This window comes from Balaenoptera acutorostrata, chromosome 9, assembly GCF_949987535.1.
Source record: "Balaenoptera acutorostrata chromosome 9, mBalAcu1.1, whole genome shotgun sequence".
In the NCBI taxonomy this organism is placed as follows: Eukaryota; Metazoa; Chordata; class Mammalia; order Artiodactyla; family Balaenopteridae; genus Balaenoptera; species Balaenoptera acutorostrata.
The window spans coordinates 92,872,164-92,893,781 of record NC_080072.1 but is presented as its reverse complement, the minus strand read 5'-3'; the positions used below and the strand labels follow the sequence as shown (position 1 = coordinate 92,893,781).

Genomic DNA, 21,618 nt, shown 5'->3' with positions numbered 1-21,618 from the left:
TAGTCTTCTCTCTATTCAACTTTAATGTAAATGCTAGCTGGCACAAATATGATTAGTTTCTTGGTATTTTCATCAGTAAAGTTATTATTTAAACACATATAAGTATTTGTGTATTAAATTAGTGAAAATTTCATGTTTTTGAGCACTTAGTATGTTTATTACAATAGCATACATAAGATACAATACAGGTGCTCAAATCAGTTATTTACCAAGCTGCAATGGACCAGATTTCTACCTAGAAGGCATATGGAATATCTTTTTCAAATGGCAAGTTTTAACATTTGGCATAATGTTTGGTGGAAAGAGTGTTGTGCTATAACAAGTTGGAACACTTGCATTTGAGTCCTGAGTCTAGCATTACCTAGTCCATTTGGGATCACCAGTCACCAGTTCGGATTGCACTTTCCTATTCTGAAAAATGAGGGAGTGAGAATGGGGGTTAATACCAAGTGATCAGAGAGATCCGCTGGCTCTCTGTGTATAGGTAAGATGTGAGAATAAAATGATCCTTTCCTGTCTGAAAAATGGAATTTTAATTTGTCATTTTTCCCTGCTGACCAGTCGGGTTCCGTGCTTGATGATAAGGCTTCCTTCTTGTTCACTTATTTTTCCAATGGTTACTAAAATTTTACCTTAAAAAGTAAATATATTCTTTTTTTTAAAAATTTATTTATTATTTATTTATTATCTATCCTTGGCTGTGTTGGGTCTTCATTTCTGTGCGAGGGCCCTCCCTAGTTGCGGCAAGCGGGGGACACTCTTCATCGCGATGCACGGGCCTCTCACCATCGCGGCCTCTCTTGTTGTGGAGCGCAGGCTCAGCAGTTGTGGCTCACGGGCCCAGTTGCTCCGCGGCATGTGGGATCCTCCCAGACCAGGGCTCGAACCTGCGTCTCCTGCATTGGCAGGCAGATTCTCAACCACTGTGCCACCAGGGAAGCCCCAATATATTCTTTTTTTTTTTTTTAATTTATTTTTATTTATTTATGGCTGTGTTGGGTCTTCGTTTCTGTGCGAGGGCTTTCTCCAGTTGTGGCAAGTGGGGGCCACTCCTCATTGCATTGCACGGGCCTCTCACCATCGCGGACTCTCTTGTTGCGGAGCACAGGCTCCAGATGCGCAGGCTCAGTAATTGTGGCTCACGGGCCCAGCTGCTCCACGGCATGTGGGATCTTCCGGGACCAGGGCTCGAACCCGTGTCCCCTGCATTGGCAGGCCGATTCTTTTTTTTTTTTTTTTTAAAGGATTTTCTTATTTATTTATTTATTTATTTATTTATTTATTTTTGGCTGTGTTGGGTCTTCGGTTCGTGCGAGGGCTTTCTCCAGTTGCGGCAAGCGGGGGCCACTCTTCATCGCGGTGCGGGGACCGCTCTTCATCGCGGTGCGCGGGCCTTTCTCTATCGCGGCCCCTCCCGTCGCGGGGCACAGGCTCCAGACGCGCAGGCTCAGCAATTGTGGCTCACGGGCCCAGCTGCTCCGTGGCATGTGGGATCTTCCCAGACCAGGGCTCGAACCCGTGTCCCCTGCATTAGCAGGCAGATTCTCAACCACTGCGCCACCAGGGAAGCCCGGCAGGCCGATTCTTAACCACTGTGCCACCAGGGGAGCCCCCCAATATATTCTTAATCCTGCACAGTTTATTTTATTTTAATTGCATTAGCTGAACACATTATTGGTTTTAAAATCATATTTTTTTTCTTAACACAAAACTGTGAATGAGGAATGTGCCTGAAAGACTTTTACGTATGAAAAGAAAACTCCATAAAATCTGTAACATAATTCTGTATTTGATACATATTATGACACATATTATATTTTTAAAAATATGTATCAATTTTAGAAGCTTTTTTGAGCTTAAAAATCTTTCAGCATGTTTAAAATAATTGTATTTCATGATTATATTTTTGGTTTAAGAGGATAAGCTAGTTAATATATAAGTGAATATATATAATCATTAGTCTTAATGACTCTGTTTGAAAGTGGTTGTTTGTTCTTGCTGTTTAAAATTAACAGCCTCACACCATAGCTTCTAATATGCACTCAGTCTTTGTATTGTAGGTCTCAGCTATTCATTTATTCCCACCTGTTTTTCCTCCGTGCTGTAACACCTGTCCTTGACTCATTTTTCATCTACCAAATTCTGAAATCTCTGTAATTTCTACTGTGACTCAAGTAAATATCTTTGTCCTAAAGATTTAGAAACTGAACTGTAGAATTTTAACTAGTTTATAGCCAAAAAAAAAAAAAAAGCAAAAGAAAAAATAAAGGCAGTACAGTTTATGACATCACTGGGAGTGGAACTCAGCTGCCCGCTTGCTGGAACTTAGCCACTCGCTCTGGGGACTTCAGGAGCCCTTGCATAACTGCTTTGGATCACCCAGTCCGTAGCTTTGTTTCTCTTCATGAGTCTTCATTGTAGTCATTAAGCATCATTTTCTTCTGAGACCATTCTGGTCTTTCTCTTTCCCTGGCAATTTATAAGTAACTATACTTAATTAGGCCTGTTACTGTTTTCTTTGCTAAACCTCTTGAAACTATTTATCAGAAGTAAAATTATAGCAAAAGCTATATTTTTACATATAAAACCATTAGTAAATTACTAAGTTGTAAAGGCGAGAGTGCTGCTTTTGCACGGAAACAGTGTGTTTTCTGGTAATTCAGTCAGAACTGTGAAAGATGGGCCATGGATCATATCATTGAAAGGTTTTTACTTAAATGGAATGAAAATCTGCTCTGTGGTGTATGTCATCATTCTTAGCTCTGAAAGATAGCTTGTGTTTAGTGTGATAATATCTGCTGTATCAGCTGAGAGTGGAGAGAAGCAATTCATTATGAGATTCTCTTTCATTTCTTTGAAATTTGCTTTGAGTGCTTTATCCATTTTGGATTGTATATTTAGGTGACATGTTCATAATGTGTCTCTGGACTGTTTGCAAAGTTGCTCTGGGTTCTACTTAACTACTAGCATGAATATTAGAACATTAAGAAAGAATTAAAGGGACTTTTTAGAAAATCTGTTTTGTTTTGTTGTTGTTTACACAGAATTGAGTTGGCATGGAACCCAGGTATCTTAAACATAAATTTATTATGATAGTCAAGAAGGAGGGAAGCTGTAATCAGGCATCTTAGGAATAATAATAACAAGTAGCAGTTAGTTAACTAGGCCCTGCACTAAGCATTTTTTTTTTTTCATGTTTTTTTTTTTTTAAACATCTTTATTGAAGTATATTTGCCTTACAATAGTGTGTTAGCATCTGCTTTATAACAAAGTGAATCAGTTATACATATACAATATGTTCCCATTTCTCTTCCCTCTTGCATCTCCCTCCCTCCCACCCTCCCCATCCCACCCCTCTAGGTGGTCACAAAGCACCGAGCTGATCTCCCTGTGCTATGCGGCTGCTTCCCACTAGTTATCTATTTTACATTTGGTAGTGTATATATGTCCATGACACTCTCTTACCCTGTCACATCTCACCCCACCCCCTCCCCATATCCTCAAGTCCATTCTCTAGTAGGTCTGTGTCTTTATTCCCATCTTGCCACTAGGTTCTTCATGGCCTTTTTTTTTTTTCCCTTAGATTCCGTATATATGTGTTAGCATACTGTATTTGTTTTTCTCTTTCTGACTTACTTCACTCTGTATGACACACTCTAACTCCATCCACCTCATTACAAATACCTCCATTTCATTTCTTTTTATGGCTGAGTAATATTCCATTGTATATATGTGCCACATCTTCTTTATCCATTCATCTGTCGATGGACACTTAGGTTGCTTCCATGTCCTGGCTATTGTAAATAGAGCTGCAATGAACATTTTGGTACATGACTCTTTTTGACCTATGGTTTTCTCAGGGTATATGCCCAGTAGTGGGATTGCTGGGTCATATGGTAGTTCTATTTGTAGTTTTTTAAGGGACCTCCATACTGTTCTCCATAGTGGCTGTATCAATTTACATTCCCACCAACAGTGCAAGAGTGTTCCCTTTCCTCCACACCCTCTCCAGCATTTATTGTTTCTAGATTTTTTGATGATGGCCATTCTGACCGGTGGGAGATGATATCTCATTGTAGTTTTGATTTGCATTTCTCTAATGATTAATGATGTTGAGCATTCTTTCATGTGTCTGTAGGCCATCTGTATATCTTCTTTGGAGAAATGTCTATTTAGATCTTCTGCCCATTTTTGGATTGGGTTGTTCGTTTTTTTGTTATTGAGCTGCATGAGCTGCTTGTAAATCTTGGAGATTAATCCTTTGTCAGTTGCTTCATTTGCAAATATTTTCTCCCATTCTGAGGGTTGTCTTTTGGTCTTGTTTATGGTTTCCTTTGCTGTGCAAAAGCTTTTAAGTTTCATTAGGTCCCATTTGTTTATTTGTGTTCTTATTTCCATTTCTCTGAGAGCTGGGTCAAAAAGAATCTTGCTGTGATGTATGTCATAGAGTGTTCTGCCTATGTTTTCCTCTAAGAGTTTGATAGTGTCTGCCCTTACACTTAGGTCTTTAATCCATTTTGAGTTTATTTTTGAGCATGGTGTCAGGGAGTGTTCTAATTTCATACTTTTACATGTTCCTGTCCAATTTTCCCAGCACCACTTATTGAAGAGGCTGTCTTTTCTCCACTGTATATGCTTGCCTCCTTTATCAAAGATAAGTTGACCATATGTGTGTGGGTTTATCTCTGGGCTTTCTATCCTGTTCCATTGATCTATATTTCTGTTTTTGTGCCAGTACCAAACTGTCTTGATTACTGAAGCTTTGTAATATAGTCTTAAGTCAGGGAGCCTGATTCCCCCAGCTCCATTTTTCGTTCTCAAGATGGCTTTGGCTATTCGGGGTCTTTTGTGTTTCCATACAAATTGTGAAAGTTTTTGTTCTAGTTCTGTGAAAAATGCCAGTGGTAGTTTGATAGGGATTGCATTGAATCTGTAGATTGCTTTGGGAAGTAGAGTCATTTTCACAATGTTGATTCTTCCAATCCAGGAACATGGTATATCTCTCCATCTATTTGTATCATCTTTAATTTCTTTCATCAGTGTCTTATAATTTTCTGCATACAGGTCTTTTGTCTCCTTAGGTAGGTTTATTCCTAGATATTTTATTCTTTTTGTTGCAATGGTAAATGGGAGTGTTTTCTTAATTTCACTTTCAGATTTTTTGTCATTAGTGTATAGAAATGCAAGAGATTTCTGTGCATTAATTTTGTATCCTGCTACTTTACCAAATTCATTGATTAGCTCTAGGAGTTTTCTGGTAGCATCTTTAGGATTCTCTATGTATAGTATCATGTCATCTGCAAATAGTGACAGCTTTACTTCTTCTTTTCCGATTTGGATTCCTTTTATTTCTTTGTCTTCTCTGATTGCTGTGGCTAGGACTTCCAGAACTATGTTGAATAATAGTGGTGAGAGTGGGCAACCTTGTCTTGTTCCTGATCTTAGTGGAAATGGTTTCAGTTTTTCACCATTGAGGACAATGTTGGCTGTGGGTTTGTCATATATGGCCTTTATTATGTTGAGGAAAGTTCCCTCTATGCCTACTTTCTGCAGGGCTTTTATCATAAATGGGTGTTGAATTTTGTCGAAAGCTTTCTCTGCATCTATTGAGATGATCATATGGTTTTTCTCCTTCAATTTGTTAATATGGTGTATCACATTGATTGATTTGCGTATATTGAAGAATCCTTGCATTCCTGGGATAAACCCCACTTGATCATGGTGTATGATCCTTTTAATGTGCTGTTGGATTCTGTTTGCTAGTATTTTGTTGAGGATTTTTGCATCTATGTTCATCAGTGATATTGGCCTGTAGTTTTCTTTCTTTGTGACATCTTTGTCTGGTTTTGGTATCAGGGTGATGGTGGCCTCGTAGAATGAGTTTGGGAGTGTTCCTCCCTCTGCAATACGTTCTTTGTTTTGATTCCTTCATCTTTCCTTTTCTCCTGACCTTGATCCTGGAACTTCCAAATAATCTTTAGAATGTTTCTCTGTATAATTGCACATTGTTTAAGTTTTACATGCCCTTTTAGTTGTATGTTTTATTTGGAAGTCAAAGTAATCCATTTTCTCCAAAACTAGTGTAGAAAAAGAATAATAATCACAGAAAAGAATAATTTAACATTATGCATTATTTAGGGGTATGACACATGAACAGTTGCCATTTGGATTTGAATTTTCACTTAGAATTTAGCTTTCCTGCTGTGCAATCTGAAGCTATAAAAACTGAATCTATAAGTTCTCTGGGCTCCCCTCCTCTTTGCATTAATTAGTACTTAACCCCCTTTGAAACTGTTAACATTTATGTTCTCACTATTAAAAAGAAGTCTATAAACCTAGATAGGGTGTATAGTGTGGATTGTAGCAGTTTCTTGCCCTTCTCAAAGCTGTGAGCAATAGACCAGCCTCAGATCTGTCTCTAGAGTATGTATTAGAATTGGTTCTTCAATCTGGAGAAAGCTATGTATGAAGCATAGTGATAATGATAGATTGTCCAGACTGAAAAAATTGTTAATTCTCATGTTAGTGGATATTTAATGTAAGAGTGAATCATGGTCACAGTTTCATATTACTTCATGAAAGAATTATTTGCTGTTCATTCACTTTTTACATTGATCTAGTAGTTCATTAATTTTAAAATAGTTAGCTATGAATTCTGGATTGAGACTAGCCTCTATATTGTTTTACCACTTTATTTTTTGAAGAGGAAAGGAGGTGTTTTATTTAAAACAAAAGTTTTTTCAACTTTAGCTTCATTTTGTTGTTTTGAATTTTATTAATATACATATTTATTTTTCTTATTTTGAAAACATTAGTGCTGTATTTTCTGCCTGTTTTATTATCATTGGAAAACTAATGGGGAAATTATAAAACAATTCAGTAAAATAAGGTGCTTATAAGAATAATCTTCCATTGTTTTTGTTTTGAGAAAAATACTGCCACTTTTCTAAGAACCCCAAGGTTGAGGATTTCATATTCTTTATAAATTCTGCTTTTAGAGGAAAAGGGAAATAATCATTACTGCATTTCTTCCTTTTTATTTTAATAGCCAACACTGTGAACCAATCATATGTCAGACATTGTGCTAATAAGCATTTATGTTATTTTATATAGTTCTTATACCAACTTTATGAAATGTGCGCGCCTGTTATCTCCATGTTTAGATGAGAAAATGAGAGGTAGCGAATAAGTTGCCCAAAACTGCACAGCTAGTAAATGGTCGAACTGTAATTTGATTCCAGATCTGTTTGACACATACTTAATGATTATGAAAACTTACTAATTTTCCCCCTCTTCCTGTAGGAGAGAAGACTGAAAGAAAGGGAAGCCAGAAGAGAAGCCAGTAAGAAACAAGCAAAGGTAAGGGTTTATATTTTAATGAGAAGAATGTTTGTAACATTGAATGGAATTTAAATACTCTTCTTTTCCATATGCAATTTATATTTATTTATACATCATGTCATTTGAATTGGATTTAAGTTCGTGTATGTGTATCATTTGCTTTCTCATATTCATTTGTTTCCTCTGTGGTGCAGGGTGAAAAATACATAAGATAATTTGTTTGTTGGGCTTTGCCCTCCTACCCTCACCATCTTTTTCCATTATGTTTTGTGTGTATTAAGTATAGGAGATGGTTGACTCTGTGGGCCAGGCCTGATAGGATAGGTTTTTATTCTATGTCATCTTCAGATTAGAGAGACAGCCTGTGTGAACCCAACTTGCTAATAGATAACCCTGAAAGTATTGGTTGCTTCAAATCCTAGAACCTAGGGGAAAGCACTCGGTATCTCCCACCTTCACTGTATTCTGTAAACAAAAATTTTCAGCAAGTGTATATGTACAGTTTCTTTCAAATATATGTACAATTGTAAACACCATCATCCATGTGCAGCTAAAATTTTTATCTGGTGTGTTTGACACCAAGGAAGGTTCAGCTTCTGCATTCTGAGGACATTTAGTAGAAATGATTTCCTAGAACCAGGGCACAGAAAGGTATGTCATTTCTCATGCTGTATCTCATTGTGCTATGCCTGACTAGCCATCATTTCTTCTTAGCAGTTAGCAAAGATCCGACTCCCTTGAGTAAAGCCGTAATGTTCTTTGTCATTTTTTTCCATGCTGACCATAGCACTTAGAGAGCAAGTCAGAGATGATAACTCATGCTGTAGTTCTGAAGTGGGAAGCAATTAATCTTCAGTGTAAGATGAAAAGACTGCTTATATTCAGTATTAAATATCACTTTGTCTTCAAAGGTGCCCTAAAACGAGAGCTACAGTGTGTGCAGCCTAACTGCTAAATCAGGTGGTGGATTCTGTATTTGGTTTTAAAATGCAGATGTGAACTGTCATGGCATGGAAATGAGATCTCAGGGACTATAGTGGGAAAAATTTAAATTTAAGAAGGAAATCTTAACTTTAATGAAAGCAGTTGATATTTATGAATATTGTATGTTCAGCATAAAAATAAATCATTTTATTTTACTAAGAAGCTCTCATTTCTTTCTGCACATGAAATTATAAAATGAAAGATATCAATACAGTCTGGAGCCAAAAGAAAACCCTGTATTTCCTTTGTGTGTATTTGTGCATATTTGTGTATATTACCAAATCTGGTTTATTTTTTATACTTGTTGATACTGTATGCTTCATCTTTTGTAGTGGTTTAAGCTGTAAGAAAGAAATTGCTCTCACCCTTGAGCGTGCCTCTTGTGCCTCTTCTTTTATTTCCCTATAAGTTGCTGTATGTATTTGGTTCTGATACTGTGCCAGCTGGGAAATGAAAAGCAGTAAAGGCCGTCAGAGTTAGGTTTTGCCACTGGGGTAGACCTCTAAAGTGAACTCCTCAAGCCAAGCCCGTCCCTCCACTCCACACCCCTTCCCCTGTTTGTCATGTGTGTTTTGTTTCCTGATGTCTAAGAAAGGAGGAGGACTTCCTTGTCAAGAGGTTGTCTCATTTCTGTATAAGTGCTAAGGACTGTTCTGGGAACAAAGAAAAGAACAGCTGACATGGCTTTGCTGCTCAGCCAGCAGCTTTCAATAGACAGAGGCGGTGTTTTAGTGTTGCTCTGAATAATCGAGCTGCCTCCATTTCACAGCCCTGTGTGAGTGCTCAGAGACAGCAGCCCTCTTTTTTTTTTAATTAATTTTTATTGGAGTATAGTTGCTTTACAATGTTGTGTTAGTTTCTACCGTACAGCAAAATGAATCAGCTATAGATATACACATATTCCCTCTTTTTTGGATTTCCTCTTATAAGAGTGATATTAGCAGAGAGATGAGAGGACGGGTTGTATCCAGGACTCGAATATTCCTCAGCACACCAAGGACTGACAGCAGTGACAGACTCAGGCTGACTCATGGAGGCCAAGGAATTAGCTTGGGCTAACCTTTTTGCACCCAGCTTCTTTTCAAATGAAAGTGACAGAGGATGGAGGCTCTTACAGCTTTTCAGGTGCCCCTTTGGAAACAGACCCAGAAGATGTTGGAGGGACTCTGTAGAGAGGTGATGGGCCAGAGTTCTGTGATAGCTAAGAAGAAATATATGAGATGAATTTTCAGGTTTTCCAGTTGTTTGTGTGTGTATGCACGCACAAGCTTTAAATTATGGATATGTCTTAGTTTTAGAGTAAAAGTTGTCTTCTCTTTAATATGTCTAAACATAGTCATTGTGTGACTTGAGGCTGTTGCCTTCTGAGGCCTTCTGGTCAGCTTCAATCCAGAGCATCCTTCAGTCTCTGAACCTATATCTAAAAGATACCTTAGTGGTGAAAGAAAGTGGTGTGTGCAGACTTACGATAGTACCGGAGGTGTTTTCTTACCCATTTATACCTATTTCAAGAAATCAATGCGTAGAAACTGGAAGTTTGAGAAAGGGAGACTCGCAAAACAGTTTTCTACCTTGTTTTGTGCTTCATTTAGCAAACATCATGTTATAGGAGGAGGAACATAGAAGACACAGAGTATTGCTTTAAAAATTGGAAAAATGTGTTAGAATAAAAGTTGATAGTATTACCTTTATTTCCAAGAAAAGAGTAGGTTTAAAGATATTGTGAGTTCTCAATTTTATAAATGGTGCTTGGTGGTTATCTCTTCCCAATACACAGTAAGTATTCCTAAGAAAAATTGCTTTGAAGTTGGAGTGCAGTAAAATAAAGTTGGAATGGACCTCTCAGAAAGCTGATGCAACTTTTTGTTGAAAGATAGATCTAAGATCTGCCTAGGATACATTATGTGCAGTGTCAGGAGTTGGAGAGAAATATGAAGTTGAAAATCCTAAGAAAGTTTTCAGGGTACCCAATGTCTAGTGATTTGAGAGAGAGAGGTCTTTGGGTATCAAAACTTTCCTTAGCATTGAAATATTTGAACTGCTAAAGAATATTTGACTTTTACCTTAGCTAATGGGATGTTGTGTGTTCTTATAAGTTAGAAATTTTAAACTGAGATCTGAAAAAGTAGTTGTAGCAATGATGAATAGACCACATTACTTTTTGGATTCAGGGAGGTTACATAATCCTAGAAATACAGGTTTACCTCATTATCCAGCTAGATTTCCTCATGTTACTTTGATGGTCTCAAGTGCTTGTACCAACTTGTGGTGGCTGGAAGGATTTTACAGAAATGTAAAGAAATAAAGTATGTGGTTGGTAAAACTGAACACTGAGTGTGAAGGAGCAAAGAGTAGGAAACAGCTCAGAGGCACTTAAACACCAGAAAGTTAAGCATTGCTTGGACTTTATATTACAGATGATGCTTATAGTTTTTATTTTTTAGGCATGGGGAAATTATATGAAAATAATTAAAAGGATGTATGTTTAGAGGTTGATGTTATGTAGCACTGTAAATTTTAACTTGATTTTCTCTTTCTGTTTTCTTTTATTGCTTTTTAAAATTTTAGTGACTCTGGAGCACTTTATTAATGTGCTTCATGAATAGTAGTCTTAGGAGATAGCTTTAGGTAAAGTGGTTTTGGTTAGTTCTTTCACGATAAGAGTAGAAGAAGTTGTATAATTTTAGAACTTGAATATACCTGAGAGATGGTCTGGAGGTGTTTCCTAAAACTGGTTTATAATATCTTTTTCTCTGGCTAACAATAGTTTCATAAAGCAAAGCTAAATTTATTTATTTTGATATTATGTTCTTTCGAAATCTTTTTGAACTTTTCCTGGTCCATGAAATGTAAGAATGGAAATTCCAGCAGTTTTAAATAGTGCATTGAGTAGCCTAGGGGTTCTGCAGAGGTATACTACCCCCCCCCATCCCCCCAGGATACAGGAGGGTTATTTGGGCAGGACTCCAGGCTCCCATTTTGTCTTCAATAAGAGTAGCCCCCTTTTTTTCTCTATGTATACTGAAGCTTCCAGGGAAACTTTTGTTTGAAATAATGGTTCTACTTAAATACATCCATCCATTCATACTTGTTATTTTTAAAATACCCAAATAAAGTAAAGCTAAAAGCAAGTAAATGACTTAACATCATCACTGGCTTCTCTGATGGCAGAACTGCTGTGTGTACTCAGGCTCCCTGAATCCTCATTTCCTGTTATTCTTATTGCACCATGCAGTTTCTGTATGTTACTTTTTACCTCTTTTATTTCTATTTTTTTTCTTTAAGAAACAACCCTGATCTATGGTACATAGGCTAACAACTATTCATAGAAAATTACTCATAGCAAATACCTTGAGTAAGGAGAGAACGCCACACTAAGACTGGAAAGCAGTCTGTGTCTCGATTGCTGGGTGACCCCTTGATCTGAGCCAAAATATGTAACAAGAAGTATGTCTTACTACAGGCTTATCTGCTAAAGGATTATCTCTCCTTGTAGAGCTACAAATAGACATTGATAAATGTTGGTAATGGTCATTCACAACTTTTCTAGGTCTTCAGCCTTTGCATTTTTTCCCTTTTGGCAGTGCTTTACTGACTGACACCAAACTAGTATTTTTTAATTTGTGGGGAAATACCTCCGTATTCCATATATTTCATATAAACCTACCCCCCCTCCCACCACCTTTTTTCTTTTTTGGCATTTTATAACATTGAAATATTTAACTGGTCTCTTCCTTTGTTCTTAATATGTTTAGGATTTCAAGGGCTCTAGAGGATTGTTTATTTCAAACCAAACAGCTTTTGATAAAATTAAAAACAAGATAATGGAAACGTAAGTTTGTTTATAGTCCCAATTCCCAGTGAAAGCAAAGGTGCTCCCTGGAAGTAAATTGCTCTCCCATTTGAAGGGTCTGAACTCTTCCAGGGCACCGATTGCTGCACTGATACAGTCACTTATTCAGTGGTGTCCTAAATGAAGTCATTCAGTTTCTCCAAGCAAACTATTCAAATAATACCTTATTTTAGTGCTATAATAAGACCCATTAAGCTGTCCTTCTACTTCTTAAATAAACAGCATTGAGTCTTTTAGAAGGGGTGCTTTTTCTGTTTAATATCTACTTGAGTTAGCAATGAAAACCCAAGTAGCTTTTATTGTAATTGTAGTGTTGGTTTGGTTGCTTGGAGATTAATGTAGTGGTTTTTGAATTTTTTCCCCTCTCTTTCTTTCTTTGGTGATAATGAAGAAGGGGATCACTAGGTTCGAACTTTTAACCATCTTGGGTTATTTAAGAGGTACTTCCAGTGTTCACTGTAAGAGAATTGTCCTTTTCTAGTCATGAAGATTTAAAAGTTAACTACGGGAGAAGGAACGGTTCTGGTCATGCATATCATCCAGACGGTGAATACATGCTGTTCTTTTAAGACTCAGTTTATGGGTCTTTTATGAAGATTTTTCCAACCCTCTCAGATATAATATGGACTCCTGCTTTTGTAACTCTTACTCCAGCCTCCTTTATGAAGCATCCGGTGGTTTATAGCACTTATCTAGACACGTGTCTGTTTTTCCTGCTCAGCTCTGAGTCTTGTTGTTTGTATTCCCTATCACAGTGCTTGGTTCATAATAAGCACTTAGTAAATATTTGAATGAAGGAGGGGGTGAATGAGTGACTTAAAGGGATACAGAGCACAGACTGTAAAATTCTTTATAGTGGTAAAATATATCATCACATTTACTACTTTAACCGCTTTTCTGTGTACCGTTTGGCAGCATTGATTACATTCACATTGCTGCGAACAGCTGCCACTACCATTTCCAGAGCACTGGCATCATCCTGGGCTGAAATTCTGTGCCCCTTAAACAGCAGCTCTCCATTCCCACCTCTCCCAAGAGTACAAGCTTTTAAAGAGGAAAGTCATATTCCTAATCATTCTTTAACAGGTGAGAAAGTGGAGGCCTTTAATGAATAGGTGATTCTTCCAGTGTCTTACAGTTAATTAATAGCAAAATAGGGCTGGACCCCAGGTCTGTGAGTGATTTGTGTGTGCATTTTTTAAAAAAATGTATTTATTTATTTATTTAATTTATTTATGGCTGTGTTGGGTCTTCGTTTCTGTGCAAGGGCTTTCTCTAGTTGCGGCAAGCGGGGGCCACTCTTCATCGCGGTGTGCGGGCCTCTCACTGTCGCGGCCTCTCTCGTTGCGGAGCACAGGCTCCAGACGCACAGGCTCAGTAATTGTGGCTCACGGGCCTAGTTGCTCCGCGGCATGTGGGATCTTCCCAGACCAGGGCTCGAACCCGTGTCCCCTGCATTGGCAGGCGGATTCTCAACCACTGCGCCACCAGGGAAGCCCTGTGTGTGCCTTTCATTCTGCTTTAAACCCTCTCTATAACAATACAGTAAATACCAAAGAGCACTGAAAGCAGTTTAGAGTTTTGTTAGATTTATTTTATTTAAGGTGTCGCATTTTAAAATATAATAAAATGACGTTATTAATACTACTCTCAGTCACAATCTCAACACTTATTAAGGACTGTAACCCAGGTGACATTGAAAGTTTCCATAGCATCAATGTTAAACTTACCAAAAGATTTAAAAAACAGTATCCATTTTTTTTCCCTCCAGAATAAATAGGAATTGTAATAATGACATTAGTTTGGAGTATAACTTTCATGGTCAGTGTAAAGCATAATAGTAACTAGTAGCTGCTATCATTCATTGACTGCCTACTCTGTTACAAATACTGTAATTAAAGGCTTCACATACATTATTTCTTTAATCCTCGTAAACAGTGCTATGAGGTAACTGGTATTATCGCCATTTCCAAGATGAGGAAAGATTATGCAACTTCCCCAAGATCACAGACCTAAGGATATGGCAAGCCCAGACTCAAATCTACTTTACTGAACTCTTTTTTTTTTTTTTTAATATTTATTTATTTATTTTGGCTGCACCGGGTCTTAGTTGTGACACGTGGGATCTTCGTTGCGGCATGTGAACTCTTAGTTGTGGCATGTATGCAAGATCTAGTTCCCCGACCAGGGATTGAGCCTGGGCCCCCTGCATTGGGAGCACGAAGTCTTACCCACTGGACCACGAGGGAAGTCCCTACTTTACTGGACTCTAAAAGAGCCTTGACCCTTAAGCATAAGGCCATACTGTCCCCTCATTTCCAAGGCAGTCAAGAGTATTCACATTTGAGAGCCCTAAGAGCTAAAATAGAAATTGCAAGTAAATACTTTCTTCTCCTGAAATTGCCCTTCTTATCCACAGTTAGTTCCCTGTTATAGTGGTTACTTTAAGAAACAGAATGGATAGTTGCATAACCATCGGCAGATATAGAGTATTGTTAATTTCCTGCTAGTTTCTATAAAACCTCACTGTAATCCCAGTAGTCAAGTTTTTTTCTTATGAGTGAAATATTATGAAACAATTTACCATTATTTCCAGCCCATGGAGATAAGTTAAAATTGTCACCTTCTCCTATATTTACTTTTACACAAACTTTCCCTCTGCCTAGAATGTCCTATCTTCATTACTTCTTCCTCCAGCACCATTTCCTTTTTGAAGCCTTTCCTGCCTTCTTCAGGAGATTTAGACATTTTTTCCTTTCTGCTCTACTCTACTCTACTTTTTGGACATTATTTTGTCATGATACTTAGTGATTGTCTCTCTTATCTCTAGACTGTAAACTCCTTGTGAGCAGCAACTGAGATTTTTCATAGCTGGCACATAGTAAATGCTCGTAAATATTTATTGAACACATCAGTGAAATGCAGGTATATTTATTCTTAAAGTTAACATTTACATGTTAATGCTTTGTCAGTTACAGGCTCTTTGAAATCCAGCAACTGGGCCCATGGAATACAGTGGAGTTGCATCATATGCATTTAAATTTCAACCAAACTGTGAACGTACCCAGCATACCTGGGCTCACCAAGTTGATGCTCCTCTCCTCCCCCATCTTGTTTATTCAACACAATTTCAGACAAACCCATTAACTTACATTAAGGTTATAGATGCTTAATATTAAAACAGAATGTAGTAAACTCTTAGGCAGTCAGGATCCCTTTAGAATACTTGAGCCATATCCTATTTGCTAAGAATATATTACCTTAAAAATTGAGCTGTCCTAATATGTACATATTGATTTTCCTTTTCTTCCCCCCTTTTTTCTAACTTAGAGGTTCTCAAGCTTTAGTGTAGTTGAATACAGAAAACTATGTGTATTGTACTTTATGGGTGATAAAAGGAACATTCTAGGGTAGTTTGATCATGATGATTGTCACCTTGCCTGCTTATTTTGGAACCTAACCTTCATTGGAGTTGTGCGACTTCTTTCTGTCATTCAGTACCTTGCTCACAAATATTTGTTGATTGACCAAATCAGTGGATCCTGCTAAAACTTCTTTGTTCACAGTGTCATGTTGAATATTATATTTGATGACATTGAACATGGGTTGCCTGAGTAATTGCAACCTTATTGAAATGTGGTTAGACCATGAAAGAGCGAACACAAAGATGCAGGTCTGTCTTCACTTCCTGACTTGTGAACACTGAGGGCCCTGCAGGGGTGTTAAGGTTAAGGGTAATCCTAAACATGTGCTGTGCGAGGCATTAACCCTGAGAACAAGAAGAAATTTTTTGGAAAACAAGCCATATTTGTTACTTTTAAACTTGCAATGCAATACCAGATTAATTTGAGACAGAATTTTTGAGACAGAGTTTTAATAGCTATTTCAGGAGGTGTTCTAATACTTCTTAAAGAATGTTGTTTCTTTTATAAAACTTGCAAAATAAAAATGTTCTAACCACATAAAATTGGAGGAAAATAAACTCACAACACAGTTGAATAATGTGTCAAAAAAGCACTTGTGCTTTAGTTCTCTCTTTCACTCTCATGTGTACGTGTATGTGTGTGTGTATATATATATATATATATATATATATATATATTCTTTTGTATATGTTATAGATGAACATTGTATTATAAAGTGGTCTGTTAGATTCTGCACAGTTGGGTGGTCATTTAGGTCTGTTCGGACTCTGAGTTCAGATTGGACCAAATGGAATCAAGTAATCCTTGTGATGCCCTTTATACTCATGGTTTATTCTCCTTATCTTAAGTTAGGATATGATGATTTATAGTCTTCTCTTTTTAACAGTTTAATTGAAGTGTAGGTTAAATACAATATTATATTAATTTCAGGGGTACAGCATAGTGATTCAACATTTATGTACCTTATGAATTGATCACCACAGTAAGTCTGGTAACCGTGTGTCACCATACAAAGTTAATGGAATAGTATTGAGTATGTTCCCTATGCTATATATTATGTCCCCATGACTTATTTATTTTATAACTCTAAGTTTGTACCTCTTAATCGCTTTCACCTATTTTGCTGCACTCCCCTCCCCTCTGGTGACTACTGGCTTGTTCTCTGTATCTGTGAGTCTGTATCTATTTTATTTTGTTTATTTGTTTTGTTTTTTAGATTCCATATATAAGTAAACTCATACGGTATTTGTTTTTCTCTGACTTACTTTTATTAGCATAATACCCTCTAGTTTCATCCATATTGTCACAAATGGCAAGATGTTATTCTTTTTTATGGATGAGTGATAGTCCATAGTGTATATATACTGCATCTTCTTTATCCATTCATCTATCAATGGACACTTCAGTCGCTTCCATACCTTGGTTACTGTACAGTACCATACAGTTTTGATTACTATAGCTTTGTAGTATAGTTTGAAATCAGGGAGCATGATACCTCCAACTTTGTTCTTCTTTCTTAAGATGCTTTGGCTATCTGGTGTCTTTTGTGGTTCCAGCAAATTTTAGGATTATTTATTCAAGTTCTGTGAAAAATGCCATTGGTATTTTGATAGGGATTGCATTGAATCTATAGATTGCTTTGGGCAGTATGGACATTTTAACAATATTAATTCTTCCAATCTGTGAGCAAGGTATACCTTTCCATTTATTTGTGTTGTCTTCGGTTTCTTTCATCAGTGTCTTATAGTTTTCAGAGTAAAGGTTTTCAACTCCTTGGTTAATTTATTCCTAGGTATTTTATTCTTTTTGATTTGATGGCAAATGGGATTGTTTCTTAATTTTTCTTTCAGATAGCTCATTATTAGTGTGTAGAAATGCGATCGATTTTTGTATCCTGCAACTGTACTGAATTCATTTATTAGTTCTGATAGTTTTTTGGTGGAGTCTTTAGGCTTTTCTCTATATATATAGTATCATGTCGTTGGCAAATAGTGACTTTTACTTCTTCATTTCCAGTTTGGATGCATTTTCTCTCTTTTTCCTGTCTGATTTCTGTGGTTAAGACTTCCAATACTATGTTGAAAAACAAGTGGTGAGAGTGGGCATCCTTGTCTTGTTCCTGATCTTAGAGGAAAAGCTTTCAGCTTTTCATTGTTGAGTATTATGTTAATTGTGAGTTTGTCATATATGGCCTTTATTATGTTGAGGTATGTTCCCTCTATGCCCACTTTCTGGAGAGTTTTTATCATAAATGGATGCTGGCTTTTGTCAGATGCTTTTTCTTCACCTATTGAGATGATCATATGAGTTTTATCCTTTAATTTGGTAAGGTGATGTATCATATTGATTGATTTGCAGATATTAAACCCTGGAATAAATCCCACTTGGTTATGATGTATGATCATTTTAATGTGCTGTTAGTTTCTCTTTGCTAATATTTTGTTGAGGATTTTTGCATTTCTCTTCATCAGGGGTGTTGGCCTGTAGTTTTGTTGTTTTTTTTAAATGTCTTTATCTGGTTTTAGTATCAGGGAGGTTCTAACCTTTTAGCATCCTTCCTCAGGTTTGGAAGCATTCCTTTCTCAGTTTTTCAGAATAGTTTGAGGATAGTTGTTACCTCTTCTTTAAGTGTTTGGTAGAATTCACCTGTGAAGCAGTCTTGTCCTCAACTTTTGTTTGCTGGGAGTTTATTGATTACTGACTCAATTTCATTACTGGTGATTGGTCTGTTCAGATTTTCTATTTATTCCTGAATCAGTCTTGGGAGATTGTGTGTTTCTAGGAATTTATCCATTTCTTCTAGGTTGTCCAGTTTGTTGGTGTATAATTATTTGTAGTAATCTCTTATAATCCTTTGTATTTCTGTGGTGTCAGTTGTCATTTCTCCGGTTTCATTTCTGATTTTGTTTATTTGGGCCCTTTTTTTCTTGATGAGTCTGGCTAAAGGTTTATCAATTTTGTTTGTCTTTTCAAAAGCCAGCTCTTAGTTTCATTGATCTTTTCTATTATCTTTTTCAGTCTCTGTTTCATTTATTTCTGCTCTTATCTTTATTATTTTCTTCCTTCTACTAACTTTAGGCTTTATTGTTCTTTTTCCCCCCCTAGTTCTTTTAGATAAGAACGAGATTGTAAGATATAAGGTTAGATTGTTTGACCTGCTGGTTGTTTAGCCTCCACATGTTCTTGTTTTTTTCCAGTTTCTTACTGTAATTGATTCATACCATTGTGGTTGGAAAAGATGCTTGGTATGATTTCAGTCTTCTTAAATTTATTAAGACTAGTTTTGTGGTGTAACATGTGATCTGTCTGGTAGAATGTTCCATGTGCAGTGGGAAAGAATGTGTATTCTGCTGTTTTGGGGTGGAGTGTTTTATATATATATATATGTATTAAGTCTGTCTGTCTAATGTGTCATTTAAAGTCACAGTTTCCTTATTGATTTTCTGTCTTGATGATCTTTCCATTGATGTTAAGTTTTAAAGTCCACTACTATAATTGTATTAGTCAATTGTCCCCTTTATGTCTGTTAATGTTTGCTTTATGTATTTAGGTGCTTCTTTGTTGTATTTACAAATGTTATATCCTTTTGTTCGATTGATTTCATTATCATTATGTAATGCCCTTCTTTGTCTCTTGTTAGTCTTTGTCTTAAAGACTCTTTCATCTGATATAAGTATTGCTACCCCAGCTTTCTTTTTGTTTCCATTTGCATGGAATATCTCCTTCTATCCCCTCACTTTCAGACTGTGTGTATCTTTAGCTCTGAAGTGAGTCTTGTAGGCAGTATATAAATGGGTCTTCTTTTTTTATTTATTCAGCCATGCTATGTCTTTTGATGGGAGTTCTAGTTCATTTACATGAAAGTAATTATCGAAGGTATGTACTTATTGCCATTTTACTAATTGTTTTCTGGTTGTTTTTTGTAGTTCTTTTCTGTTCCTTTCTTCTTCCCTTCCCCTGTGATTTAATTGTGTTAGTTGTGTGTTTGTATTCCCTTTATTTTTTGCGTATCCGTTTTAGGTTTTTGGTTTGTGGCTAACCATGAGGTTCATATATAACACCTATGTATATAGCAGTCTATTTTAAGTTGATGGTCACTTAGATTTGAGGCATTCTAAATGCATTACATTTCTGTTACCTTACCCACCCCCCACGTTATATGGTTTTGACGTCATATTTTACATTGTAAAATTTTGTGTATTGTTTAACCAATTCTTTTAGATATAGATGATTTTACTACTTGATACACTACCTTTACTATGTGTTTGCTTTTACCAGTGAAATTTTTTTTGTTTCATAATTTTCTTGTTTCTGGTTATGGCCTTTTCTTTTCCGCTTAAAGAAATTTCTTAAATGTTTCTTGTAGGGTGGATTTTTTTTTTTTTCATTTCTGAATGATAACTCTGCTGTGTAGAGTATTCTTGGTTGTAAGTTTTTTCTTTGAGCACTTTGAATATGTTGTGCCAGTCTCTTCTGGTCTGTTAAGTTTCTGCTTAAAAATCAGCAGATAGTCTTGTGTTGGCAGGCAGACGGGGAACCTCCTATGTAACTAGTTGTTTTTTTCTTGCTGCTGCTTTTAAGATTCTCTGTTTCATTTTTAACTTTTGACTTTTCAATTATAGTGTGTCTTGGTGTGGGTCTTCTTGGGTTCATCTTGTTTGGGACTCTCTGTGCTTCCTGCACATGGCTGTGCATTTCCTTGGCCAGGTTAGGGAAGATTTCAGCCATTATTTCTTCACATAGGTTTTCTGTCTTTTCTCTTTTTCTTCTCCGTTTGAGACCCCTGTAATGTGAATGTTAGTATGCTTGGTGTTGTCCAAGAGGTCCCTTAAACTATCCTCATTTTTAAAAACATTCTTTCTTCTTTTTGTTTTTTGGTTTGGGTGATTTTCACTGCGTTGTCTTCCAGATTGCTGATCCATTCTTTTCTAATCTGCAGTTGATGCCTTCAAGTATATTTTTTATATCAGTTATTATATTCTTCAGTTCTGACTGGTTCGTTTTTATATTTTCTGCCTCTTTGGTGAAGTTTTCACTTGAGTTCATCCATTCTTCTTCTAGTTTTGGTGAGCATCTTTCTTTGAATTCCTTATCTGGAAGATTGCTTATCTCCATTTTGTTTAGTTCTTTTTCTGAGGTTTTGTCTTGTTCTTTCATTTGGTAGATCTTTATCTTCTCATTTTTCCTAACTCTCTTATGTTTGTTTCTGTGTATAAAGTGTATCAGCTATGTCTCCCAGTTTTAAAAGAGTGGTCTTATGTAGATGGTGTCCTGTGGGGCTTTTGCAGTCCCCCCTTGTCACCAGAGCCAGGTGCTCTAGGTGTGTCCCCTGCGCGGCCTGCATATGCTTTCTGTTGTGGTTGGGCCATTATTCCTGTGGGTGTGTTTGGCCCCTAGGCCAGCTGGCTGGGTGGCTTTGATATGACTGTTGTGGACACGTTGGTGGGTGGGGCCCATCTTTGGCTGTCTCTGAGCCCTGGCTGTGACTGCTACATGTGTGCTGGTGAGTGGGTCTGGCCCTACGCTTGGCTGGCTGGGACTGCTTTGGGCACACCGATGTGTGGAGCTGGCCCCCAGTGTGACTGGCTATGAGGCCCGACTGCAACTCTTGCAGGTGTGCTGGTGTGTGGAGCTTGCCCTTTGGAGTGGGAGCTAGTTTGGAGGGGTGCTAGGCAGGGCAGGTTCTTAGGGGGATGTTGCAGCAGAGTGCATGGTATTAGCTAGGTTGATGGAGAGGTGACAGACATGGTGCCACCAGCGCCAGGCCAGCTTGGTAGAAGGAAAAAAAAAACGGCGCTTGCCAGTGCTTTTGTCCCAGGAGAAAGTTCTACCAAATCCATGACATACACCATAACATTAGTCAGTGAATCTTCTTGTATTACCCAAGTGCTTTTTAAGCTGCTGCCTCTGTGCTGGGACTTGGAGTGAGTGAGTTTGTACGCAAGCCCTTCAAGAGGAGTCTCGGTTTCCCACAGTCTTCCTCCAGCTCTCGCAGACGTAAGCTCCATGACTTTT

General features: G+C 37.3%; 1 protein-coding gene across 1 annotated transcript in view; it reads left to right on the top strand.

Annotated features, from left to right (window-relative positions):
• Positions 1 to 21,618, top strand: part of DDX10 (DEAD-box helicase 10) — a 251,244-nt gene that overhangs the window by 148,245 nt on the left and 81,381 nt on the right. Inside the window, exon 16 of the mRNA XM_057553611.1 lies at positions 7,303 to 7,359. Within this exon, the coding sequence (XP_057409594.1) occupies positions 7,303 to 7,359 (57 nt within the window). The remainder of the gene's footprint in view (positions 1 to 7,302; positions 7,360 to 21,618) is intronic.